The 27,417-nt window shown below is 39.5% G+C and overlaps 1 protein-coding gene across 1 annotated transcript in view; it reads right to left on the bottom strand.

Annotated features, from left to right (window-relative positions):
• Positions 1–27,417, bottom strand: part of grid2 (glutamate receptor, ionotropic, delta 2) — a 744,839-nt gene that overhangs the window by 117,278 nt on the left and 600,144 nt on the right. Inside the window, exons 9-11 of the mRNA XM_062998321.1 lie at positions 24,213–24,314; positions 10,904–11,101; positions 2,497–2,809 (exon numbers count right to left, since the gene is read on the bottom strand). Of these exons, the coding sequence (XP_062854391.1) occupies positions 2,497–2,809; positions 10,904–11,101; positions 24,213–24,314 (613 nt within the window). The remainder of the gene's footprint in view (positions 1–2,496; positions 2,810–10,903; positions 11,102–24,212; positions 24,315–27,417) is intronic.

Here is a 27,417-nt window from a genome sequence, read left to right as displayed (position 1 = left end):
TATTTTAAATCTACAATGAATACAAGTCGAAGACAGATCGCTGCGAATTGAAGGGAGCAATTAGCCAGTATCATTATCGTCATTATAATCATCACATGACTGAGACAGTTTTCTGATTTTTGAAGATGCGGTCTGTATTTGTTTTGCTAAATTAAGCCTCCTGCTGCTCAACATGCCTAAAAATTTTAATGAATAATTAGCCGCAACAATAAGGCTAACTGATTCTGTAATTTTTTCTTCCTTAGGCATCATCAGCAAGCCTTTTCCATTCAAGACTTTCAGCGTTTGCACCAGACCAGCTGCATTTTTCTCTATTTTTTGTTTTGTTTGTTTTTATCGAAATGGGAAAGGAAGTCAAAGGGTGTGTTCAAAAACCTAGTGCGCTCTCTACATAGACAGCATTTACATCACCCTACGTGTGCTCCCGAGAAGTAGCCGGTTCGAAATCCTAGATGCCTTAATATGCTCACTAGTAATGCCTAGTACCTAGTGTCTAGATTTTTGCCCTGATCGCTCGCAGACTGGTCTGCGCTAGATTTGCCAACTCGGGAGCAATTTGGCGTTCGCTCGGCGTTCGAAACTCGGCTCTCAATCGCTATGTGTGAACTACTCAACAACTCGATCCAAGCGGCTCGCCGAGCGCTCCCGAAGCAAGATTCCTAGCATGTCAGATATCTGAATCTGAGTTACCTGACTGGCAGTGCGTGCTATGTCGAACAGCCAATGAGAATGCAAGATACGGTGTGAGGGGAAACGCAGGGGAGGGGTTGTAAACAGGTGGGACAGGGGCTTAATGTAGTTTATATCAGAATACACTGGTACACACACAAGTTTTACAGTATTTCTGACCTGATCGTTCTCAACAAAACACCAACGTTGCATTGCAAAAATATTTATTAACCTCCAACCTCACTATAGAACAATCCATGATGTTCATGTAGCCAAATCCACTCAGATTCATTTATTTTTTCTCCTTGATTTTATGCTGCACATCAGCGCACAAACTTTGATCGCTCGCTACTTGTAGACATGCATTTTTGGACGTGGTATCATTAAACATTTTGTCACTTCTCACGTTTGTTTTCGTGACAAAACGTAGTTTGGGAGACCAGAGAAGCTCGCCTGCCATTCCAGTTGGTGATAGATGGTGTACTGTGAAACCCCCTATCACCGATCAGTCGTGTAGTGTGAAAGCCACACCGACTTGAAAGACTCCCGATTACAAGAGATCCAGTTGTGTAGTGTGAACTGTACAGCGACCTGACGACTTGGAAAGTCGTGTAGTGTGAACTTGGCATTAGGTATTTTAAAATGTCAACAGTATTTTGACTCAAGAACGATGCTGCCTTATGCCAAGTTCACACTACACGACTTTCCAAGTCGTCAGGTCGCTGTACAGTTCACACTACACAACTGGATCTCTTGTAATCGGGAGTCTTTCAAGTCGGTGTGGGCTTCACATTACACCATCTATCACCACCTGGAATCGCAGGCGAGCTTCTCTGGTCTCCCAAACTAAGTTTTGTCACGAAAACAAACACGAGAAGTGACGAGGGGTTTAATGATACCACATCCGAAAATGCATGTCAACAAGTAGCGAGTGATCAAAGTTTGTGCGCTGATGTGCAGCGTTAAAGCAAAGAGGAACAATAGTGAGTTGGAGGTTAATAAAATTTTTCTGCAATGCAGCATGGGTGTTTTGTAGAGAACGATCAGGTCAGAAATACTGTAAAACTTGTGTGTGTACCAGTGTATTCTGATATAAACTATATTAAGCCCCTGTCCCCCCTTTTCAAAACGCCTCCCCTGCGTTTCCCCTCACACCGTATCTTGCGTTCTCATTGGCTGTTCGACATAGCACTCATTGTCATTCGAGCAACTCAGATTCAGATATCTGACAAGCTAGATATATAACTTTGGATCGAGATGTTGGATAGTTCACACATAGCAGTTGAGAGCAGAGTTCCGATCGCCGAGCAAACGCCAAGTTGCTCCCGAGCCGGCAAATCTAGCACTGACCAGTCGGCGACCAAAAATCAGGGGGAAAATCGTGTAGTGTGAACTAGGCATTAGCGGTGAAGGCAATCCCAGCATTCAATGCGGCACAACTTTTCTCACAGAAAAAAATAAACAAAACATGGTGGACGGTGTGGAGAAACCAATGGAGTTATTTTGAAACGTAAATAAATTATTATTGATTTTTAATTTGCATAAACTTGCACAAGTGTCATTTATTTGCAAATCTGGGCTTGTCAGTGAATTTAACCGTTTTCGGTACACGGAGGGAGACATTAGTTGACATGCTAGCGCGTTGTGCCACCTCATCCCATTGGTTTGAATAACTGTGTTAGCTTAGTAAACTGTGTTATTGACAATCACTGTCTCAGTAGAGCGTTCGAATAACCTGACTTTTCAAACACACCAAAAGTGTATAATATGTTTTGATAAACAAATGCTCACAATCAGGCGCTAAACATGCCAGTCTGGCGTACTCACCCTGCTGGACGAAGGAGCCATAGACGAACCACATGGAGTTGTAGAGCGTGGTGGATGACACAGAGCCCATGGGCAGCCGTGGTGGATTGAGCCAGTTGAGCAAGTAAACCAGGGTTCCTACAAGTAGCACGGTGCCCGCGATACATGCCCACAGTGAAAGGTCGAAGGGTGCCAGGCAGGCAAACATGTCCACTGTCCGCTCGGCCTTCCTCAGCAGCACTCCCACCGAGTAGTCCATGTAGCGGGTGGTGAAGTCCACTACGCTCTCCCGCTCTGGAGTGATGGTCAGCGCTGAGATTCCCACATCTGCCCTCTGTGAAAACAAGAATATAAGTTACAGAAATGCTTCAAAAATAATGTAGATTTACTTACAACCACAAATCAGAAAAAGTTGGGACAGTGTGGGAAATGCTAATAAAAACACAGTGTTCCTTACATTTACATTTACTTTTATTTGATTGCAGACAGGATGAACTTGAGATATTTCATGTTTTGACTCATTTGTTAATAAACATCCATTCCTGCATTTCAGGCCTGCAACACATTCCAAGTTGGGACGGGGGCAATTTCGGGCTAGTAATAAGGCGAAAAAACTAAATAATGATGTGATTCCAAACAGGTGATGTTAACAGGTGATTGTAATCATGATTTGGTACAAAAGCAGAATCCAGGACAGGCTGAGTCTTTGATGAGCAAAGATGATCAGAGGATCTCCAGTTTGTCAGCAAATGTGTGAGAAAATGATTGAAATGTTTAAAAACAATGTACCAATGTACAATGTATTTGCATATTTCTCCTCTACAGTGCATAATATCATTAAACGATTCAAGGGATCTGGAGGAATTTCAGTGCATAAAGGCCAAGGGTGCAAGCTTAAGCTGAACAACCATGATCTTCAATCCGTCAGACGGCACTGCATCAAGAACCGCCATCAACAATAGCTGATATAACCACATGGGTGAGGGATTACTTTGGCAAACCTTTGACAAGCTCTACAATACAGAGTTACATGCACAAATACCACTTAAGGCTTCTTTTTTGGACAGTAAAGTTTTATGTTAATCATGTCTAGAAGCGGCGTCGACTTCTCTGGGCTCTGAAGCATCTAGGATAGACCATCACACAGTGGAAACGTGTATTGTGGTCAGATGAATCAGCATTTCAGGTCTTTTTTTGAAAAAAAATGGACGCCGTGTGCTCCGGACCAAAGACAAAAAGGACCATCCAGACTGTTATCAGCTACAAGTCCAAAAGTCAGGGTCTGTCATGGTATGGGGCTGTGTCAGTGCCCTTGGTAAAGGTCATTTACACTTCTGTGGTGGCAGCATTAATGCAGAAAAGTACGTTGAGATCTTAGAGCAACATGTGCTGCCTTCAAGACGTCATCTTTTCCAGGGACGTCCAGCATTTTTCAACAAGACCACATGCTGCACACATTACAAAGGCATGGCTGCGGAAGAAGAGGGTACGGGTACTGGACTGGCCTGCCTGCAGTCCTGACATGTCCCCAATAGAGAATGTGCAGAGAATTCTGAAAGGAAAAATGCGACAACGACGACCCCGTACTGTTGCACATCTTAAGACGTGTTTGCAGGAAGAATGAGACAAAATAAAAGCTGAAACACTAAATCACTTGGTCTCCTCGGTGCTGAAATGTCTTTTAAGTGTGGTGACAAGGAATAGCAACATTACAAAGTGGTAAATGCTTTACTGTCCCAACTTTTTTTGGAATGTGTTGCAGGCCTGAAATGCAGGAATTGATGTTTATTAATAAATGAAATGAAGTTGAGCAGATAAAACATGAAATATCTCAGGTTCATCCTGTCTGCAATCAAATAAAAGTCAAAGTAAATGTAAGAAACTCTGTGTTTTTTTTATTATTTGCATTTTCCATGCTGTCCCAACTTTTTCTGATTTGGGGCTGTGTCACTTTTACCATATTAAAATAAAAGGGTGATGCCAAAAGGCCATTATGAATGTGTAGTACAAACCATGCAAATTTGTGACATCTAATCAAAATCCACTTCATATTCTGATGTTTACTTTTTCCTTAATAACTGTAATCACTCATATTACCCCAAAGTCAAATCAGGAGACGTGTCCAGGCATAACACTCATTTTTTCTAGCCCAATAAATAACACAATATTAGATTGAAAAGCAAACAAACATGGTGAGGGGAAAAAAAAGCACAGCCTATATGTCAGCTAGAGGCTATATTGTCTGCTGCTTTGTGGAAATGCATCTCCAGCACTCAGATGCAGATCTCACAAAAAAGAAAAAACAACAAAACAACCTTCTTATTTATATATATATATATATATATATATATTTAGCTTAAAAACTTTGTGTTGGCAGGCGTTCAGACAGTTAGAGGAGAGGCGAGCCTATAGGGTCTGGTGAAAGGCTATGTCAGGAATCATTAGCCTCCTCTGCAAGTCCAAGTGTCCGTTTTCATTAGCACCGGGCGAGTGTTGAGCCTCACCTGACTGACTCCCATTAGCCTGAATGGCTGAGTTAAAAGGAGAGAGAGCTGGATGACCTCTGTATTTGCACAGGGTTGAAGCCTCATCTGATTTCTATGCCTTTACATTAATGCCTGCTGGTAGAACCAGAGCCACCTGCTGAACCAAGTCTTTAACATGCTGTGTGGAGATAAAACGAGCACGCTTTACATTCCAAAAGCAGGTTGAAAAACTGAACTGGGCAAAGCTTTGCTGCTGTGAGGGAAAAAAAAGGGTCTGTGTTTGATTGGCATTGTGTTCCTGCAGCCAGGGTTTCTTACCTTGTCCAGGATTATGTGAAACGTGTATTAAACATGACATTGGAAAAAAGTTGACAATTTGGAGTTACTTGGATTTTTTTGCATTTTTTTTTACTAATCATACAACCCCAAATCAGAAAAAGTTGGGACAGTATGGAAAATGCAAATTATAAAAAAAAAGGTTCCTTACATTTTACTTTGACTTTTATTTGATTGCAGACAGGATGAACCTGAGATATTTCATGTTTTATCTGCTCAACTTCATTTCATTTATTAATAAACATTCATTCCTGCATTTCAGACCTGCAACACTTTCCAAAAAAGTTGGGACAGTAAAGCATTTACCACTTGTAATGTTGCCATTCCTTTTCACCACACTTAAAAGACGTTTTGGCACCGAGCATTCTCTATTGGGGACATGTCAGGACTGCAGGCAGGCCAGTCCAGTACCCGTACCCTCTTCTTCCGCAGTCATGCCTTTGTAATGTGTGCAGCATGTGGTTTTGCATTGTCTTGTTGAGAAATGCATGGACGCCCCTGGAAAAGATGACGTCTTGAAGGCAGCACATGTTGCTCTAAGATCTCAATGTACTTTTCTGCATTAATGAAATTCCTCTCGATTCCTTGAATCGTTTAATGATATTATGCACTGTAGAGGGAGAAATATGCAAATCCCTTTCAATCTTTCTTTGAGGTACATTGTTTTTAAACATTTTAATAATTTTCTCACACATTTGTTGACAAACTGAAGATCCTCTGATCGTCTTTGCTCATCAAAGACTCAGCCTTTCCTGGATGCTGCTTTTACATTTACATTACATTTACATTTTCAGCATTTAGCAGACGCTTTTGTCCAAAGCGACTTACATTACAGTGACAGTATATTGTCTAAGCAATTCAGGGTTAAGGGCCTTGCTCAAGGGCCCAACAGCGGCAACCTGGCAGTGGAGGGGCTTGAAACAGCAACCTTTCGATTGCTAGTCCAGTACCTTAACCACTAGACTACACCTGCTTTTGTACCAAATCATGATTACAATCACCTGTTGACGTCACCTGTTTGGAATCACATCATTATTTCGTTTTTTCACCTCATTACTAGCCCTAAATTGCCCCCGTCCCAACCGTTTTTAGAATGTGTGGCAGGTCTGAACTGCAGGAATGAATGTTTATTAATAAATGAAATAAAGTTGAGCAGATAAAACATGAAATATTTCGGGATTTAAACTGTCTGCAATCAAATAAAAGTCAAAGTAAATGTAAGAACCACTGCATTTTTATTCTATTTGCATTTTCCATGCTGTCCCAACTTTTTCTGATGTGGGGTTGCATTTTGTACACCACATGCAATCCTAAGTTTATCCTGAGTTCAGTAAGTACATTTAGAAACATCTGATCCTTTCTTTATAATAATTCTGTAAATTGGCACGACGTTATTACTAACTAAATAGTTTCCTTCTCAAACTTGCATTCAAGTAAAATAAATGTGACGAGATCTTAATGGAAGCAGTACAAGTTGATGTTTCTCATCCCTCCACCCACAATTAATTCACAGCTGAATAAAGCCGCTAATTTCATGGTCTGCTAGGGGAACAAAATGCTTACACAGCCAGAAACGGTCATTTATGCCGCATATTAAAAATCTACATGGACAAAAATATCTCAGAATGTCCATTAGAATAAGTTCCACGTATTCATGTATGTGAGCTGCCTTCACATCTTTACTTCTACAGACTTACCAAATCTTATTTATTTATTAATTTTATTTTCATCTATGCAGATTAGTCAGTTACTGGAAACAGTGTTCCACTCCCATGAGTCCCGTAGAGTAACGGATTCATTGTGCCTTACAGGCTGAATTTTTTACTGCAACATCAAAGGCTGTTGAATAAAAAATGCATGCATTAAAACAGTGTTGTGTTATGCAACGTCTGTATGAGCAATGGGTGCATTTATTTGAAGAAACAAAAATCCAAATAGGTCCTAGTGTTTATTTATTAAACCTTGTATTTAAATACTGCATCTTTATATTAATAGAGGCAAAATGATTCACATTATTAAATCTAAAAGAATTGAGACTTCTTGTATTTGTTTAACAGAATAATTACATATACAAGGGATCTTCAAAAAGTTTCTGCAATTTTATGTTTTAGTTAGAAACGTGAGGGTGGGAGGAGTAGTGATTGTTCATGTCTGAGAGAAAGAGAGAGCTTATAGTCTGGATTTAGCGCCATCTGATTGACACTTTTTTTTTTTTTTCTTTATGCATTTTCTCCCCTTTTTCTCCCTTTTGGTACGTCCAATTGCCCCATTGCATCATGCTTCCTCTCCACCAATGCCGATCCCTGCTCTGATTGAGGAGAACGAAGCTAACCCACGCCCCCTCTGACACGTGGGCAGCATGCCGTATGCATTTATCACCTACACTTTGACGAGTGCAGTGCAACTCAGCGTTGTGTACGAAGAGACACACCCTGAGAGCACTTTTTTCTCATCTCTGTGCAGGCGCCACCAATCAGCCAGCAGAGGTCATAATTGCACCAGTCATGAGAGAGAGACCCCATCCGGCTTAGTCCTGCCCATCTGAACAACAGGTCTATTGCTGTTCATGTGGCCGCTCAGCCTCAGCCAGACCCCAGCTCTGGTTTCAGCGTGTGTTTTTACCGCTGCGCCACCTGAGCGGCCTGATTTCCACATTTTAAACACGCAGGCACACCAGAGCTGGGATTTCGAATACATCATATCGAATCTCAGCTCTGCCATTCGCCTGGGTTGGGTGGCCACATGAACAACAATTGGCTGTTGTTCAGGGATGGGAAAGCAAGACCAGGGTTCCTCATAATGCAATTATGACCTCTGCTGGCTGATTGATGGCGCCTGCTCGGAGTTGGGGAATAATGCTGATCAGGGTGTGGCTCTCCATGCACAAGGCTGATCTGCATATGAACTCGACTCGTGCAGGTGAAAAGAGGCAGTCGGTACTGATACACGTGTGAGAGGGGGCGTGTGTCGGTTGTGAAGCTCCTCAGGGTTGTATCGGTAGAGGTGAAGCGTAACGCAACCAGGGTAGTTGGATACGACCAGATTAGGGGGCAAAAAAAATCTGTGAAAAAGAGGGAGAAAAAAAAGAAGCTTTAAGGGGAAGAAGATTTTCATGCGATGATGTTAAAGCAGCGATGCATCAGTGGCTATGCACTTAACCAAAAACATTTTTGCAGATGGCATTAAAAAGTTGGTATGATGCTGGGAGAAATGCATCAGAAGGTGATTGTGTAGAAAATTGTGTCATTTGTTTTTGCAATTCTTAATAAATAGAGTTTTTAAAAGTGTGGAAACTTTTTGAAGAACTTTCGTACGTTTACATTTGTGGCATTTAGCAGACGCTTTTATCCAAGTGAGTTACAATTATGACGAAATACAATTCAAACAACTCAGGGGCCCAACAGTGGCAACACAGTGACTCAATGGCTAGCACTGTCGCCTCACAGCAAGAAGGTCCTGGGATTGATTCCCAGGTGAAGCGGTCTGAGTCCTTTTGGTATAAAATTTGCATGTTCTCCCCGTGTCTGTGTGGGTTTCCTCCGGGTGCTCCAGTTTCCTCCCAAAATCCAAGGACATGCAGTCAGACTGATTGGAGATACAAAATTGCCCTTAGGTGTGTGTGTGTTAAGTTGTGAATGTGTGTGGGTATGTCTGCCCTGTGATAGACAAGCGCCCTGTCCAGGGTGTTTCTGTGTTCCTTGTGCCCATTGAGAGCTGGGATAGGCTCCAGCACCCCCTGTGGCCCCGATTAGGATTAAGCGGCTTAGAAAGTGAGTGAGTAAGAATAAATTAGTCATTTTATTTAGCCAAATTCATAACAGCTTAATATTTACAATACATGCTCTAATTGGGATATTATGAGTTTTACAACCCATTTAATATTCTATATACATAGGAGAATGGAAAAAAAATTTTTTTTAACAAGCACTTAAGCATTTTCAAGGTTTTAGTAATAATTGTTTTAGACTCTTTTCTAATTAACAATAATTATTTCATATTTTTAACAGTTGCATGTAGAGAACAAAATACTAAATTCACTTCATTTTCATCAATCTTTTAATCCTAGTTGGGTTTTTGTTTCAGTCTGGTTTCAGCAGGAAACACTGGGCACAAGATAGGAGTGTCCCAAACAGGGTGCCAATTCATGGAAGTGCTTCGTCCATCCCCCTTCAGACAAAGGTAATCATTCATGTGTTGATGCTTGGCCAGGCAATATCAGCTCTGAGATTCGAACCTGGTTTTCAGCTGTGGTTGAAAACTTGGGCGGTACACTCACTCACTCACTTTCTTAAACGCTTATCCAATCAGGGTCGCGGGGGTGGGTGGGTGCTGGAGCCTGTCACAGCTTTTCAACGGGCACAAGGCACACAGAAACACCTTGTGCACACCAGTCCATCACAGGGCAGACACATATACACACACACTCATAAAGGCACCCATTCACCTATAGAGCAATTCAGAGTCTCCAGTTAACCTGACTGCATGTTTTTGGACTGTGGGAGGAAACCGGAGCTCCCGGAAGAAACCCACGCAGACACGGGGAGAACATGCCAACTCCACACAGAAAGGACTCGTCTGGGGATTCAACCCAGGACCTTCTTGCTGTGAGGTGACAGTGCTACCCACCGAGTCACTGTGCCACGTTTATTGCCAAACACATTCATGAAAAACGTTGTATCTTCAGTTCACCTCACTTGCACGTCTTTAGACTGTGGGAGGAAACCGGAGCTCCCGGAAGAAAGCAGACACGGGGAGAACATGCAAACTCCACACAGAAAGGACCCGGACCGATTCCAGCTGGGGTTCGAAGCCAGGCTTCACTACTAAATTATTATGCCATTATATAATTTGTATCTGTTACAGACAGCAATGATAGACAGCAACTCTATATTAATGCCCATGGTTTTGAAATGGGATGCCAACAAGCTCATGGTCAGATGTCCACATGCTTTTAGCCATTTAGTGGTTCATAAAATGCTTCTTCCCTATTTATGTAGAGCCACAGTGCCAGTGTGTACCAGCTGTAGTAAAAAATGCAACTCTAGTGAACGAACTCGTAAAAATCAATGCATTATTCAGTAAAAATGATAAAACCAAATGAAAACCTTTTAATCAAGTGCACCGCCTGCACAAAATTATTTCTGCTAACAAAACATCATTTTAAATCCATAAAAAGATACATTAGCTTAAAAAAATGGAAGTGAAGCACACAGAACTGAAGTTCCCACAGAACAAAACGCCTCGTGTCTGTCTAGAAATGATAATAATCTGCAGAACAGCCCATGAAGCCACTTTCCTGGCTGTCCACTTGAAGAGCAGGTTAGCCATGGGGAGAAAGGAGAAAGTGAAAGCATGACAAGGTACTGTCAAATATCTCATAATGGAAAGCAGCATGCGGTGCTGGGTAATGGAGCTGAAAATGCTCCGCTGACCTCTGACTACTAAAATTGCTTTTTTTTTTTTTTTTTTACACTTTTACTTTGCTGGCCTCTGTGTGATACTGTGACTTTGATATAATCCACATTCACACTCTCGATTTTCTATTTTAGAAAACAAACACGTTTTTTAACTGTTGATGATGAATGACTTGCTGAGCGATATCCTACCTTGAACACCAGTTCTGCAATCAGACCATTCCAGGTACCATCAGCTTGTTGGCTGCCATATTTGTGATCGGGGGCCACGTAGATCTCGTACTTGAATCCCAGGTAGTTAGACAGTGCATCCAGGACATCGATGGAGAATCCCTGATACTTCTTGGGTTTTCCCAGAACATTCTCAGACACCATGACAAATGGTTCCTCCTGCAAAATCAATAAAACATGAAATCTTTTATTACAATAAAAAAAGCTATACAGTATGTTGACTAAATTTATGGGTGGGAACAGTGCACTATGTATTTTTGTACTGTCTTTAAATTATGCTCTACTTAGGGAGTATATGTTGTAAATAGGAGGTATATTATTTACAACAATAATTAATATTGGTATTATTGAAAATTACAACACTCTTGAGTGCATGTATTTATTAATTAGAATTTTAATGTCAGGTTTTACACACTTCGGTTACATTCGAGAGCTCGGGTTTCCTCCCACAGACCAAAGACATGCATTCAGACTAATTGGAGATACTAAAATTACACTTAGGTGTCCCTATCCAGGGCACTCATTGAGAGCTGGGATAGGCTCCAGCACCCCCTGTGGCCCTGATTACGGAGGAAACCAAAGCTCCCGGAGAAAACCCACACAGACACAGGGAGAACATGCAGAATCCACACAGAAAGGACCCGAACCACTCCACCACTCCACGTAGGAAATAAACCCAATTTTTACATTTTTTTTTTTCATTATTTTCTTATTTTAACTATTAAACAACACAGCAAAACATTCTGGATATCAAAGTGTACATAGTCGAAACAAATTACAAAGCAATACCCAGGGATAAAAAAATACAAAGAGTAAAATAATAAAAATAAACATAAATAAACCAAATATAGAAAAGGAGTGGGACAGTCACGCCTAAAACAGAGCGAAGCATGTAGTCCAAATACAAACTTTACAGTCAGAATCTGAATAATTACAGAGAAATCACAAAAAAAGGGGGGGGGGGGGGGGGGGGTGAATGAACAACCAGCTCAGCTAATTAAGGACAGTCTAATGTAGATATATTTCTAATATGGTCTAAGAAAGGGTCCCAAACTGAGCCATTCCTAAGATGCCTAATTTTTTCCAGCTTCATTACATGAACGATCTCTCTCATCCACATAGTATGTGAAGGAGGTATAGGTGATTTCCACTTGAGCAATAACAATCTCCTGGCAAGGAGAGTGACAAAAGATATCAAATCTGCCTCTGTAGATGAAACCGGGGCTGATATAGGAGGTACCCCCAATTTTTACACTTTACATTTAAAACATACAGTATTTGTGTTGCTTAACTTAAAGTTCGAGATATTGTCTAAATAATTACATACATTAAAAAAAACATAAAAAAGTGTATTTATAAGCTAGTTGTTGCTATAATTTAACTTTTTGCACAGTGCCGTTTGAGCTCATAATCCTTATGACTTTCAGTAAACATTACTGAAACAGTATGAGCTGTTTTTGTTGTGGCGGAAGTTCTATATTATTATAATTATTATTATTATTTATATTTTTATTATTATCTGAAAGTGCAGTAGATTTTTTTGGGTTAGTCATAAAGACCCCAGCAGGTTCTGGTCCTACAAATAAAAGAACCTTTTAAAAAAGGTCAATACAGAAACATACATGAACATAGAAGAATCGAGCAGTAATGTGTGTCCAAGCAATCCCAACAGCATTGAAAAGGTTAGTCTGGTATAAGAACTTAAGCACGTGAAAGTAAAGTAAAGTTGAATATTTAAAATGTCATTAAAGTAGGAAAAAATTAACAAATGTTACATTACATGTTCTATTTAAAAGTTCCCATTTATCAGTGTATAAGTGATTCCCATTCCTGATGGTAATTAATTCATGAATTATTTATTAAACGTCTATTTTGACGTACTAACTAAATCCATCATGTTCTGAGATGAATTGGAATTTTTATATTCGAGTGTTCACATTAAAGACATTAAGATCCTAATTTACTAGGAATTTGAAGTCAATGCTGACTTGCTAACAGGGTCTACTGAGGATTTCTAATTCCATTAATTTACTTTCCATAACCTGGTAGCACTGTCGTCTCACAGCCAGAAGGTCCGGAGTTTGATTTCCAGGTGAAGCCATCTGGGTTCTTTTTGTATGGATTTTGGATGTTCTTCCTGTGTCTGTGTGGTTTTCCTCCGAGAGCTCCGGTTTCCTCCCACAGGACATCAGTTAGGTAAATTGGAACCATGTGTATCATGTGTAACTTGTAACTACTTGTCTTGTCCTGAATAGAATCTTAATAAACAAACATAAATCTGTGTAAATATCAGTAAAAGCTCAAAAATTGGGATGATGAATATGGCTAACAAAGGCATGAGTAACAGTCCTCAAGACCATCTGCATCAACTGAGCCAGCGAGACAGATGGAGACACACACAGTCTCTGAGGGTCAGTAAAACCAAACCTCGGCAGCTATTCTAAGCACTGAGGATGATGCGATTTCGAACAAGTTTGACCCATGGGCCCAATTCTGTTTCGTTAAAGGTCTTCAAACACTGTCACCGTCTGCTCTAATAGCTCAGGAGATATTCTGAAGGTCATGCAGAATAAATACTTTCTTCCTGAAGGAGTTTATTATGGTACGCTTGCTCTACTTCATGTAACAAAGCAGGGAAGCATTTCTAAATTACTTGCATACTTTAGAAATGGAGAGACTTCTGGGATTGTATTTATTTTTTGGATTTTAAATGTCATGTTTTACACACTTTGGTTACATTCATGACAGAAACAGTAGTTACTCCAGTAGATTCATAAGTTCACAAGGTAATATCAAACACAGTCATGGACAATTTAGTATCTCCAATTCATCTCACTTGCTTGTCTTTGGACTTTGGGAGGAAACTGGAGCTCCTGAAGGAAACCCACACAGACACGGGGAGAACATGCAAACTCCACACAGAAGATACCCGGACCTTCCCACCTGGGAATCAAACCCAAGACCTTCTTGCCGCAAGGTGACAGTGTGATTGTTTCTTTGTTTATTAGGATTTTAACGTCATGTTTTACAATTTGGTTACGTTGAACACAGCCTTGGACAATATAGTGTCTCCAATTCATCTCACTTGCATGTCTTTGGATTGTGGGAGGAAATCGGAGCACCCGGAGGAAGCCCACGTGGACACGTGGAGAACATGCAAACTCCACAAAGAAAGGACCCAGACCACCCCACCTTGAGATCTAACCCAGGACCCACTTAGCCACCATGCCACCCTCCTGTGATTGTAAATGCATTATTAAAGTTCTTAAAGCAAGTATATTCTTGATCTTTTTTAGGTCAAGGTTGTAATGGGTCCATTGCAGGTCATCACATGTACCAAAGTTACTCTCACATATAGACCTATGGTTAGCTAAGAACAGGCACTTGTATACTGGCATGTTTTTCATTTTCATTCCGGTTGTCATTCCATCATTCATGTATTCATTTATCTATAGTGACATCCTGATCAAGGTTGTAGTTGCTCAGATGCTTATTGTTTCCAGGAAACAGAGCCAGTACATCACATGGCATCATAAAGTGCCTGGTTCACACTTACTCACACCTAGGGAGCAATTTAAACTGACCACTCCTGCTACTGGAATTTAAATTCATCAATTAATGTGCAAATCTAATCTGTGCACAGCAATTTATTTGCTCCGAACCTAATCACCTATCATTGATTCATGGTCATTACGGCAACGGAAAGAATGCACAATGGATCAACCGGCAGTCAAATGTGAGCTCGTGTGGCATAATGGTTTGAATCCCAGGCTGTGTTTACATATAGAAAAACCATGGCATTACCTGAACCTAGCCATTGGTTAGGTAAATACATTTTCTTTTACTATTGGCTTTACCATTATGTGTGATGAATTGTTTTTATGCACTTCTTGGCAAAAGATGTTACTAAAATAGCATAATGTACTAGCCAGTGCTGAGACTTATACAATGGTAACTGGTTCTGGGAGTGGCATTGAGTTTTAAGGTATTTTTCCCATAAGGATGTATGGGAAACCTGTTAATGCGTTCCATGGTCCCGTGGAACTGCATATATTTTAGGCTCATCTAAAATAATGGGATTGTTTTTGACACTTAAAATAACACAAATATAATATATAAAATACAATATAATCTTCCCTGTACCTCTGTTTTATTTACCTATGCTTCTTAATTGGTGGAGAGAACTTATTAGCAGTAATAATTAGGAGAGGTTTAGTGTTTCTATGTCGTTCTGCAATACATTAAGTTACATTATTATTATTTTAATGATAAGCATTTTAGACTCTCGGAAAAGGAGATTCTTACAATTTCTCAGAACCCTGAGCAAGTTTAAAAGTGAAACACAGCTGAACACATACATGTGGTGCTTTCTGAGTGAATCTGACTGTTATTCCACACAAATGAAGATTCGTCTCATACTTACATATTTGCATGACGTTTTACAGCACCGCTCAAGCCAAGCGCTGAACAAAGCAGCAGTCGCACACGTTGAATTTAAGGGTACAACATTTTTGACGAAGGGCGTCAAGATTCAATTATTGAGAGTTTAGGGGATGTAATAATAATAATAATAATAATAATAATGAAGATCTGAATTATTTTATGATGTCCTGAATAAGTTCTTAATGTAGAAGTGTCTGATCAGTTCTGACAGAATTCACCAAACTCCCAAGCTTGCTTTATTTGCATAAAATGGCTCTGTACCTCTTTCCAGCCTGATATAATTCTAATATAAATGTATTGGTCAATAACCTTTAGATTTTTAGATTGTGGCATTGATTGGCTGGTTGAGACCTCTTAGCCTCCCTCACATTGCTGTTTTAATAATGTTTGCATTAACCAAAGCTGGCAGTAAATCAAGCCTGCGTGTGTTGAATTTAAATGAAATGTAATTAGACTTGGTCAGCCAGACCAATTACTTCTTCCACACGGGGTCTTTTGGTGATTAACATTTTTAATAAATGAAATAATGATTTCTATAATTGGTTTGTCCATATCATGCATTCTATTTTGTTCATTTCATTTGTTAATAAATATCCATTCCTGCATTTCAGGCCTCCAACACATTCCAAAAAAAGTTGGGACAGGGGCAATTTAGGGCTAGTAATGAGAAAAAAATAATGATGTGATTTCAAACAGGTGATGTTAACAGGTGATTGTAATCATGGTTTGGTACAAAAGCAGCATCCAGGAAAGGCTGAGTCTCTGATGAGCAAAGATGATCAGAGGATCTCCAGTTTGTGAACAAATGTGTGAGAAAATGATTGAAATGTTTAAAAACAATGAACCTCAAAGAAATATTGGAAAGGATTTGCATGTTTGTCCCTCTACAGCGCATAATATTCTTAAACGATTCAAGGAATCAGGAGGAATTTCAGTGTGTAAAGGCCAAAAGCACAAGCTTAAGCTGAGCGCCCGTGATCTTCCATCCCTCAGACGGCACTGCATCAAGAATCGCCACTCAACAATAGCTGATATAACCACATGGGTGAGGGATTACTTTGGCAAACCTTTGACAAGCTCTACAATACAGAGTTACATGCACAAATACCACTTAAGGCTTCTTTTTTGCACAGTAAAGTTTTATGTTAATCATGTCCAGAAGCGGCGTTGACTTCTCTGGGCTCTGAGCCATCTAGGATGGACCATCACACAATGGAAACGTGTATTGTGGTCAGATGAATCAGCATTTCAGGTCTTTTTTGGAAAAATTGGACGCCATGTGCTCCGGACCAAAGATGAAAAGGACCATCCAGACTGTTATCAGCAACGAGTCCAAAAGCCAGGGTGGTATATCATGGTATGGGGCTGCGTCAGTGCCCTTGACAAAGGTCATTAACACTTCTGTGATGGCAGCATTAATGCAGAAAAGTACATTGAAATTTTAGAGCAACATATGCTGCCTTCAAGACGTCATCTTTTCCAGGGACGTCCTTGTATTTTTCAACAAGACGATGCAAAACCACATGCTGCACACATTACAAAGGCATGGCTGTAGAAGAAGAGGGTACGGGTACTGGACTGGCCTGCCTGCAGTCCTGACATGTCCCCAATAGAGAATGTGTGGAGAATTTTGAAATGAAAAATGCAACAACAACGACGACCGCGTACTGTTGCACATCTTAAAACGTGTTTGCAGGAAGAACGGGACAAAATAAAAGCTGAAACACTAAATCACTTGGTCTCCTCGGTGCTGAAATGTCTTTTAAGTGTGGTGAAAAGGAATGACAACATTACAAAGTGGTAAATGCTTTAGAATGTGTTACAGGCCTGAAATGCAGGAATGAATGTTTATTAATAAATGAAATTAAGTTGAGCAGATAAAACATGTAATATCTCAGGTTCATCCTGTCTGCAATCAAATAAAAGTCAAAGTAAATGTGAGAAACTCTGATTTGGGGTTGTAAATAGGATAAAATACAGCTGCAAACACCTTTTAATAAACAAAGCACTGCTATTTGTGTTTAACCCTGCATTTGTCTGGCAGATGAACATGACTCTGGGTTCTGATTGCAACAACAAAAGTTTGCACTAATAAAATGCTGCAGTATATTTAATCAGACCAACATCATTCCCAGCATTTTAAATCACAGGACAAATAAAATTCAGTCCTTTAGAATTTGACTTGCGTGTGTTCAGGGTTCATTTTATTAGCCTAAACGGTGGATGATTAATCAACGAGTTTAATAAAGGCATTAAAAGTACAGCTGAATGTGTTTATCTAGATTAAATCCAAGTCATTAAAGTAATTTAAAAGTAATTTATGCTGATTTTAACATCATTTTAAAAGGTCCATTGTATTTCTTATAGTTGTTTTTAAAAGTAAGCATATTCACAAAATATCCTTCACCCACCACCCACGACCCAGAACCTTGTGTTTACCACCGCGGCCAATAGCAATGAGCCAGTAAAACTAATACACTACCACTTATTTTTCATATTCTCTTTAATAAATCCTCCACATAAGACAGAGACTTTCAGAGAGCGTCAGGCAGATTTATCACAGAGTGGGCATTATTGACTGCACGCCGCCTGCACATTAAGCCAGTGCTTTCTAATCCTCACCAGGCCCTCCTCATTCAATAAGCTATTAGAGGGAATGTGGACGTGCATGCCAAGACTCGTGGCCGCCAAGAAGTGCCATCTATCAGACCGCCTCAGAGGAGACGCGTTCGTAACCCGGTATCACTGCCATTGGAACATTGTGCTATTTTCAAACACCATTTGGTTTTATTGGAGCTTCTTATTTTATCCGTCTGAATGCATGGATGCCCACTGAATGTGTGAAATTTGTTAGTGGGGCAACTTCACTCAACTGGAAGCACTTGTTTCATATTGTATGGCTATTCTTTTTCAAAACCGTGTTGGAACGTGCATTTATTATACAAACAATTACTATACAATTTAACAGATGCAAAGTTGAAAGGGAACCATGCAGAATTTGGTGGCTAAAAAGTATTTTGACACCTGACCAAGGGCCTGCTGGACGTCTGCTAGGGCGGGATGGAAGTCTAGCACATGGAACAGTGAGAAATCTGCCACCAGAGGACCTAACTGTCTGAGGAGGTATATAGGGATGCGGAAACTACTCAAGAAATGCCAGAGCTTAACCATTAAGGGTTTTAAATGTAATGAGCAATATTCTGTACTTGAAACACAATGTTACCTGTAGCCAGTGCAGCTGGTTAAGAATAGGGGTGATGTGGGAGAAAGTGAGCACTCTTGCTGCAGAGTTTTGGATAAACTGAAGTATATTGATTGTTTTACCCAGTAGAGTAAAAAGAATGACAGTAATCAGTACAGGAGAATATAAAAGCATGATTCAACGTTTTGGCATCACTGGTAGTGAGTAGCCCTGTGATGGACTGGCACCCCGTCCAGGGTGTTACTGTGTGCCTTGCTTAGGTAGGCAGTAGGCAGCAAGACAGCTCAGTAGGTTTTCAGACAGACCCTTAATGTGAGTTAAGTGAGGAATCAAACAGACCTCCAGGGTGTCTTACAACTGGTAAATGCTTCCCTAAAAACATCATCAATATAAAAAGTGATGTCAGACCTTTCATTAATGATGTTCTTACGCCCACCTAACATAGCTCAGTTTTGTGAACACAGTGGTACCTTGTAACTCCCCGAAACTCGACACCCTTCGTTAAGAAATGTGTCCTCCTAAACTCAACGTTTCCTTTAAACTTGACGTGTGTTGCACTCTGAAAGCATCCACGTGTATCTGTGTTTAGCTAGATTTTCCTCCTGTTTCACTTTTAAAGTTGTGTTACAGCTCAGGGTTCTGAGAAATTGTAAGAATCAGCTTTTCCGAGAGTCTAAAATGCTTATCATAAAAAAAAAAAAAGCTTAATGCAACTTCATGTATTAAAGAACGACATAGAAACTCTAAACCTCTTAATTATTACTGCTCATAAGCTTGGTTGAAGTCACTGGCGCTATACACCTGGTTGCCAAATTTGCGGTTTTTCATCCAAACTGGGCTTAATTCAAAATTGTTTTGTACCTACCTCAGAAAAAAGGGCATTAATTATTTAGATAGATTAAAGATAATCATAAATACAGTATTTATTTATTTATTTATTTTCCCTTTTTCTCCCCCTTTAGCACATCCAATTGTTCAATTTGCATCGTGCTTCCTCTCTGTCTATGCCGAATCCTGCCCTGACCGAGGAGATCGAAGCGAACCCATATCCCCTCCGAAACATGGGCAGCAGCCGGATGCATTTTTGCCACCCACACATTGATGAGTGTGGCGCCACCCAGCATTGCATGCGGAGAGACACACCCTAAGGGCACTATTCCTCATCTCTGCGCAGGCGCCTCTAATCAGCCGGCAGAGGTCGTAATCGCATTCTGACAGAGAGAGACCCACATCCGGTTCTTTGTCCCACCCCCTAACTGAGCAACCGGCTAATCATTGCTCATACAGCCACTCGAACCGGGGAGGCAGAGCTGGATTCGATACGACGTACTCAGAATCCAGCTCTGGTTGCAGCGCGTCTTTTTACCGCTGCGCCACCTGAGCGGCCTTTATTTTCTTTTATTAAGAGAAATAATAAAAAGAAAACTTTGACATAATTTGTCTACAATTTCAGTTTAAAAAAAATCTGGAAGAAATCGTATCGTGAACCCAGTATCATGAATCGCATCGTGGGTAGAGTGTATCGCTACATCTCTAATTATATTTTTTATTTTCAGTGTATAAGTGTCAAAAACACCCACATTATTTTACATAAGCCTAAAATATATGCAGTGCCACATGACCATGAAACACATTAACAGGTTTCCCATACATCCCTATGGGAAAAAAATACCTTAAAACTCAACCCCTTTTAAATTCAATGCCACTCCCAGAACCAATTGACATCGAGTTTCAGGGTACCACTGTATTTAATTCCTGACATACTGGTTCAATTCAATACTACTTAATTGTGATCGTGATCCTGCAAGAAAACAAATGGTGAGAGAGTTAAAACCATGTCCCAACCATGGACCTATTCAGATTTTAATTCACTTCATGCAGTATAAGAAATAATTAATGAGCAGTAATTAATTTGCTTCACCTCGTAAAGTGTACTGCTTGAAGCTACTGAACATCACAACTGGTAAAAGAATCCTTGTGCCTATGATATTGTTCCGCCAGGACACGTCTCATTTCTGACAATATCACAGCCTCTATAGCCCGGAGTCTACTGAGGAGATAATTGAACAAGTGGCTCTGCTGAAATGAGCTCCAATACTTCAGGACCTGCAGTGGCTTTAGAGTTGTAGTGGAATGATATGATTGGCGGTTGCCTTTATGGTATACATAAGTGATTAAGGGTCAAAAGTATGTAGACACCCTTTCAAATTACTGAGTTTAGGTTTATCAACCACTCTCATTGCAAACTCGATTTCATAACATGAATTATATGATATTATATTATTTTGTGAAGGTTCTTTACTCTTTAAGCACGGCTGTGCACCAAGAGAGGTCCATAAAAATGTGGTATCAGGAAACTCCACTGGCCCTGACTTACAAACCCCAGTTCAGGAAAAGCTAACATTTTATAAAATGCAATAAAAACAAAAATCTGTGTTTTGCTCATTTTTCTGGAGCATTTTATTAACTGTCAATAGTACCAAGGGCTTCATTGTATTTTGAAAATATTAACACATTTTAAGTGTGTTGCAGGCATCAATTTTTAAATGCTCTGACATTGCTGAGGCATGTTTACCACTGTGTTACATCACCCTCCAAATAATTACAATTTTTAATCTTTTGGGAAGTGTGGATAGTAATTGTTGCTATTTTGCAAGAGGAATTTGTGCCCATTCTTGCTTGATACAAGAATTTAGCTGCTTAACAATCCATGGTCACTGTTATCTCTTTATTATGTGCCAAACAGTTTCATCAGTAAACAGTGAACTACTGTAGGCAGGCCAGTTAAAGACAGGGCTTGAAGGTCACACACATTCAACAGTGGTGCCCAGCCTTGCCATACATGAAGTGAGATTTATTTGGATTTCCTGAAGTATTTAAAATAATACTAATAACAATAATGATAATAAAAATAATAATAATAAAAATACTGATGATAATAATAATAATGATAATAATAATAATAATAATGGTGATAATAATATGTATAGCAATAATAAATGTATAGCATTAGGACATGTTCATTTGAACAAACTTACAATAATCTCATGAATTCTGCTTAAAGTTGTCACTAGTTGTGACTAGTATTTTCTTGGGGTTATATATATATATATATATATATATACACACCAATCAGGCATAACATTAAAACCACCTCCTTGTTTCTACACTCACTGTCCATTTTATCAGCTTCACTTACCATAGAGAAGCACTTTGTAGTTCTACAATTACTGATTGTAGTCCATCTGTTTCTCTACATAATGTTTTAGCCTGCTTTCACCCTGTTCTTCAATGGTCAGGACCCCCACAGGACCACCACAGAGCAGGTATTATACCAGCACAACACACACTAACACACCACCACTATGTCAGTGTCACTGCAGTGCTGAGAATGATCCACCACCCAAATAATACCTACTCTGTGGTGGTACTGACCATTGAAGAACAGAGTGAAAACAGGCTAAAACATTATGTAGAGAAACAGATGGACTACAGTCAGTAATTGTAGAACTACAAAGTGCTTCTATATGGTAAGTGGAGCTAATAAAATGGACAGTGAGTGTAGAAACAAGAAGGTGGCTTTAATGTAATGGCTGATCAGTGTACATTGTATTGAACTAGCAGCTACAGCTAGGATTTGCATAAAAGCTGATTGCTTTGCAATAACCCATGAAGGGAAAATGCTAAATTAACACCACTGCATCTTTCAAAAGAAATAAATCAAATGGTAAGCCACTTTAGAAAACATTGATTGGGAATATTTGTCACATGATTTAAGTCCTTAACACATGACTTATAGTAGACCAGCCAACAGTCACTTTTAGTAGTTTTTAACTATCTTTGTGAACAGATTTCCATGACATTAATCCTGTGAGAACTTACATCAGGACTGTAAGTCACTATATGTTTATAAAATTGGGCAGTTTCACCATCTACTGACACTAGGGAGAGATGCCATTTGGGAACTACTAGCCTAAGTTAGCATTATTCTTGCTCATTCAAAATTGTCACTCATACCAAAATATGCCCTGACAAATGGCAAGGAAGCAAGAGAGAAAGCTATGCAGCAACATCTCTTTCTCTCTCTTTTTACTTTAAAGTAGGGATATAAAGAATACAGGCAGCTAAATCTTTAACAAACCCCAGGGATTCACTCAAACCGGGGCTGAAGGCAAGAGAGAAGAACTAAACCTTAATATAAACCTAACTTTAACTCATCTTAAACTCCTAAACTCAAACCCACAAACTCCACTTTAATAAAACAAAAGAGGACATTAATAGGCCATGAACTGTGTAGCACTTTTGGGGGGGCAGAATATAGTTCAGTTCAAAATTAACTTTGATGGAGAAAAACACCAAAACTCCCATCCATCATCATAGTGTGTACATTAGATTGTATTATTTACTATTACAGAGATACAATAAACTCAATCAAGTCAAATGAAACACTGTGATAAACGTGAAATACGTATGTGCTACAGCCATCCAGTGGCTGAATGATTGGTATAGATACCCAAAACACAACTTACACAAATTTAAGTTCTCTTCTATGTGTGTGTTTAATTTTATATCTTCTAAAAATATGCTGGGTCAGAAATATATTTCAGCAACTTTATTTATTATCTTGAAGGTTAGATAGATCTCTAACATTATTTACTCTCTTAATTCATTTTAGTAATTTTTATTAACTATAAATGGTGACTTTCTTGTGGCCAAATAAGTAGAGCTAGAACTAGTGAAACGGTTGTTTTTTTAGCCAAGGTTGTGGAGAAAATTTAACTGGTAACTTATGTTAAGATTAAATTTGTCTGGATGGTCAAAAAATGATAAGATACATCCTTATTTATTTACTAGTTACTTAATAATTTTCAAGATAGGTTAAAAGTTATAAAGATTACAACTAGGGCCCAGGTGGCTCAGCAGAATCTGAACTTTCAAAGTTCGAATCTCAGCTCTGCTACTGGTTGGCTAGGCAGTGCCTGCACCAGACAAAGTTGGCCATTAGTCTGCTGGAGAAAAGGGAGACCAAACTAAAAAAAAAGGGTGGGGTTTTCAACGCTGTGTAAGGACCCTGTTTAGTACCCGAGACGCCGGTACAGAATTGAAGAAATGTAGAGATCACTGCATGACTCTCCGTGTGCAAGACTGGTCTCACATGCAAATCCACCAAAGTACAGGCAAATAAGAGGGAGACAGTGGACTGCGTATGAGTCGGAGGGAACATGGGTCAGGCATATATAGTTCGCCTTGGACGTGATCGGAGTCTCCAGCAGCGCAAGACTAACTGGCCATGCAAAATTGGGAGAAAAAGGGAGAAAACGCATAAATATAATAGAGAAAAGTTACAACTAAGTGAAATGGGTCGAATAATTTAAGAACCATTACAGATTTAATTTGTGCAAATCTTATTTTAACATGCAGCTAAAAACTGCAAATTATCTGACTGCTTCCTAAATATTTGATTGTACATACATACTAGCACAATGTAAGTATTACAGACACTCAGTTAAGATTTATATTCTTTATAAAACATACACAACAGGATGCTGTAGAATGTCTATTTAAAAACCTTCAGTTTGCAGAACATTTTTGATTGTGACAGAACAGTAGTCTTAAAAATCTTACCAGAACTGTAACAATTCTTAACACCACACCACGCATGTTGTTTTCTATCTTCCGGTCCGACAGGCTTCCATTTAGTCCATGGATCGGGTCCCATGTTGCCAGCTGAGTGTAGAAAGAAGAAAAAGAGAGGGGTCACTCTTTACTTTTAATTTACATCTGATTTCATCACTGTCCGATGAAAACCCAACTTTTCAGGAAAAAGAAAAGATTTTGCCTGTGACTGTAACGGTGCAAACAAACCACAGATGACGACATTTAGATACAATTCATCACAGAAATAAAAGTATATCTTTATCAGGTCGTCACTCCGTCAGTTTCACATGTAAAATGGACTTGTTTGTACAAATATAAATCATGTTTACAACAATGCAATTGAATAACCTGAAAAAACTGTATAGATCAAACATTACGCATTTCTCAAACAGTACTGGAGGGGAAGGAGGAGGAGATATGCGGTTTTGATTTACAGGTCTAGCAGTCAATGGAGATACTATGAATTAAGATACTCATTAAAGAGACTGTGTGATTTTTCATCTTTTCATTGGTCATTTTGATATTCGCTGCTATGGACTGACAGAGATTTATACTCACAACACATGTAAAATAGTGAAAACCGCTAAAAGTGAAGATACGCTTTTTTCATCGGACAGCGACAATTTGCTATTTGTGTTTACAAATCTAACCTCGAGTACTGGTGTCAGCACTGGTACAAGCCTAAGGTTGGAAATGAACTAAACTGTGTGCATGAAGCATTAAATAGAGCCAGAACATATTCTGTTTGTCAAAGCAGGACCCAAAACCCCATTTCTTGCAGAGAAAACCTGCAGAATGAGTGTGTCCCAGCATATTACATGTAAGGGGTTTGCACTTAGTCCTCATTTAGTTCCTCAGTTCAAGTTTGGTAGTGACCCTGCTTAAAAAACACCTTATTTAACTTACTTTTATTAAGGTAGTGAATGAAACAGCAAACTGCAGGTGGCCTACCAGGGCATGAACTGGTTACATTTCTATTTTTATTTTTAATAATTTATCATCTAATATAGAAGAGGCAGGATATTAGTAAATAACCCTGACATTTCATAAACCTAGTAATGTCATAAACTCTTAATGCCAGACGTCTGTATCATATGCATGATATACAGAATATTTAAAAGAAATAAAAAGACCTGAAATAGATAATAATATTAGATTTGATTAAATTATAGTCTTCTGTTGATATCACATCTCTGTACGGCCACTGCCTTCAACATGGGTGCTACATTTACGTGTCATTTATGCAGGAAACACAACGCAGTCATCCTGTATATGCGAATGGCTTGGTGGTTGTTGGATCAAAACTGGGTAGAATTAGACAAATGTTCCAGTCTGATACAGATATGGTGGTACTGCAGGTAACGTGGATGCTGCACTGTGAGGAGTTTGCCATGTTCCTACCACACAGGTGAACTATATTCATTCCTCCACTTCCCAAAAACATACAGAAGATTAATTATTCATTAATTCTCTGTTTTCCCACCACTTTATTTTATTCAGGGCTGTGGTGGCTATTAATCAGAGCCAAAGGTAGAAAACACCCTGGACAGGTGACCAATTCACCAACACTCACACACATTCACATCACAGCATATTACATGTAAGGGGTTTGCACTTAGTCCTCAGTTAGTTCCTTAATTTAAGTTTGGTTGTGAACCAGCTTAAAAACACCTTATTTAACTTAATTGTATTAAGTATTTTAGTTAATGAAACAGCAAACTGTAGTTGGCCTACCAGGGCATGAACTGGTGACATTGCTATTTTTCAATATTTAACTTAACCACTAGCAGCTGTAGGTACTGGACTAGTAATTAGATTGTTGCTGGTTCAGCCATAACATTAAAACCACCTCCTTGTTTCTACACTCACTGTCCATTTTATCCTCTCCATTTACCATATAGAAGCACTTCGTTTTTCTACAATTACTGACTGTAGTCCATCTATTTCTCTACATACCTTTTTAGCCTGCTTTCACCCTGTTCTTCAACGGTCAGGACCCCCACAGGACCACGACAGAGCAGGTATTATTTAGGTGGTGGATCATTCTCAGCACTGCAGTGACAATGACATGGTGGTGGTGTGTTAGTGTGTGTTGTATGGTTGCTGGTATGAGTGGATCAGACACAGCAGCGCTGCTGGAGTTTTTAAATACTGTGTCCACTCACTGTCCACTCTATTAGACACTCCTACCTAGTTGGTCCACCTTGTAAATGTAAAGTTGGTCATCTTGTAGACCCTCATCAGTGGTCACAAGACACTGCTCACATGGTGCTGTTGGCTGGATATTTTTGGTTGGTGGACTATTCTCAGTCCAGCAGTGACAGTGAGGCATTTAAAAACTCCAGCAGCGCTGCTGTGTCTTATCCACTCATACCAGCACAACACACACTAACACACCACTACCATGTCAGTGTCACTGCAGTGCTGAGAATGATCCACCACCTAAATAATACCTGCTCTGTGTTGGTCCTGTGGGGGTCCTGACCATTGAAGAACAGGGTGAAAACAGGCTAACAAAGTATGTAGAGAAATAGATGGACTACAGCCAATAATTGTAGAACTACAAAATGCTTCTACATGGTAAGTGGAGCTGATAAAATAGACAGTGAGTGTAGAAACAAGGAGGTGGTTATCATGTTATGCCTCATCGGTGTAATTCATTAGCCAAAAAACACCACTATTATCAGTTATTAGACGTGTACTTACTTCACTGTGTGCTATTACGTTCAAAACAGTGTTTATTTTTCTGGATTATTTGAATAATTAATCCCGACACCTTCTCTAATTTAAGTTCAGCCTTATTTCATTTTAGTCATTTGTTCCATTTGAGGAAAAAAAAACAAAAAAAAAACACACCACAAACTTAACATCCAAATCACATCACTACTCCAACATCCTCCACAGAGGCTGAAACAGAATCTTAGGACCTGGGTAAAGAAACAGATTACAGAAACACATAAAGGCTAAAGATTAAAGCATTCTGCCTATGCTTAGTGCTTCGAGCAATGTCCGATCGATAACGGGCTATTTGTCAGAAGAGCACAGCAGTGAGCCAGTGCATCAGCACATCTGTTCCCACACATCTGTATATTCTTGGGACTTCAGCACAGATCCTGAATATTAAGGAGCAAATCAGGGCTTAACACATGTAGCATGGATGTCTAGGTGGAAG

The sequence above is a fragment of the Trichomycterus rosablanca genome, chromosome 7 (genome assembly GCF_030014385.1).
Source record: "Trichomycterus rosablanca isolate fTriRos1 chromosome 7, fTriRos1.hap1, whole genome shotgun sequence".
NCBI lineage: Eukaryota > Metazoa > Chordata > Actinopteri > Siluriformes > Trichomycteridae > Trichomycterus > Trichomycterus rosablanca.
The sequence above is the reverse complement of the archived record's forward strand: the minus strand, read 5'-3'. Positions and strand labels throughout refer to the sequence as shown.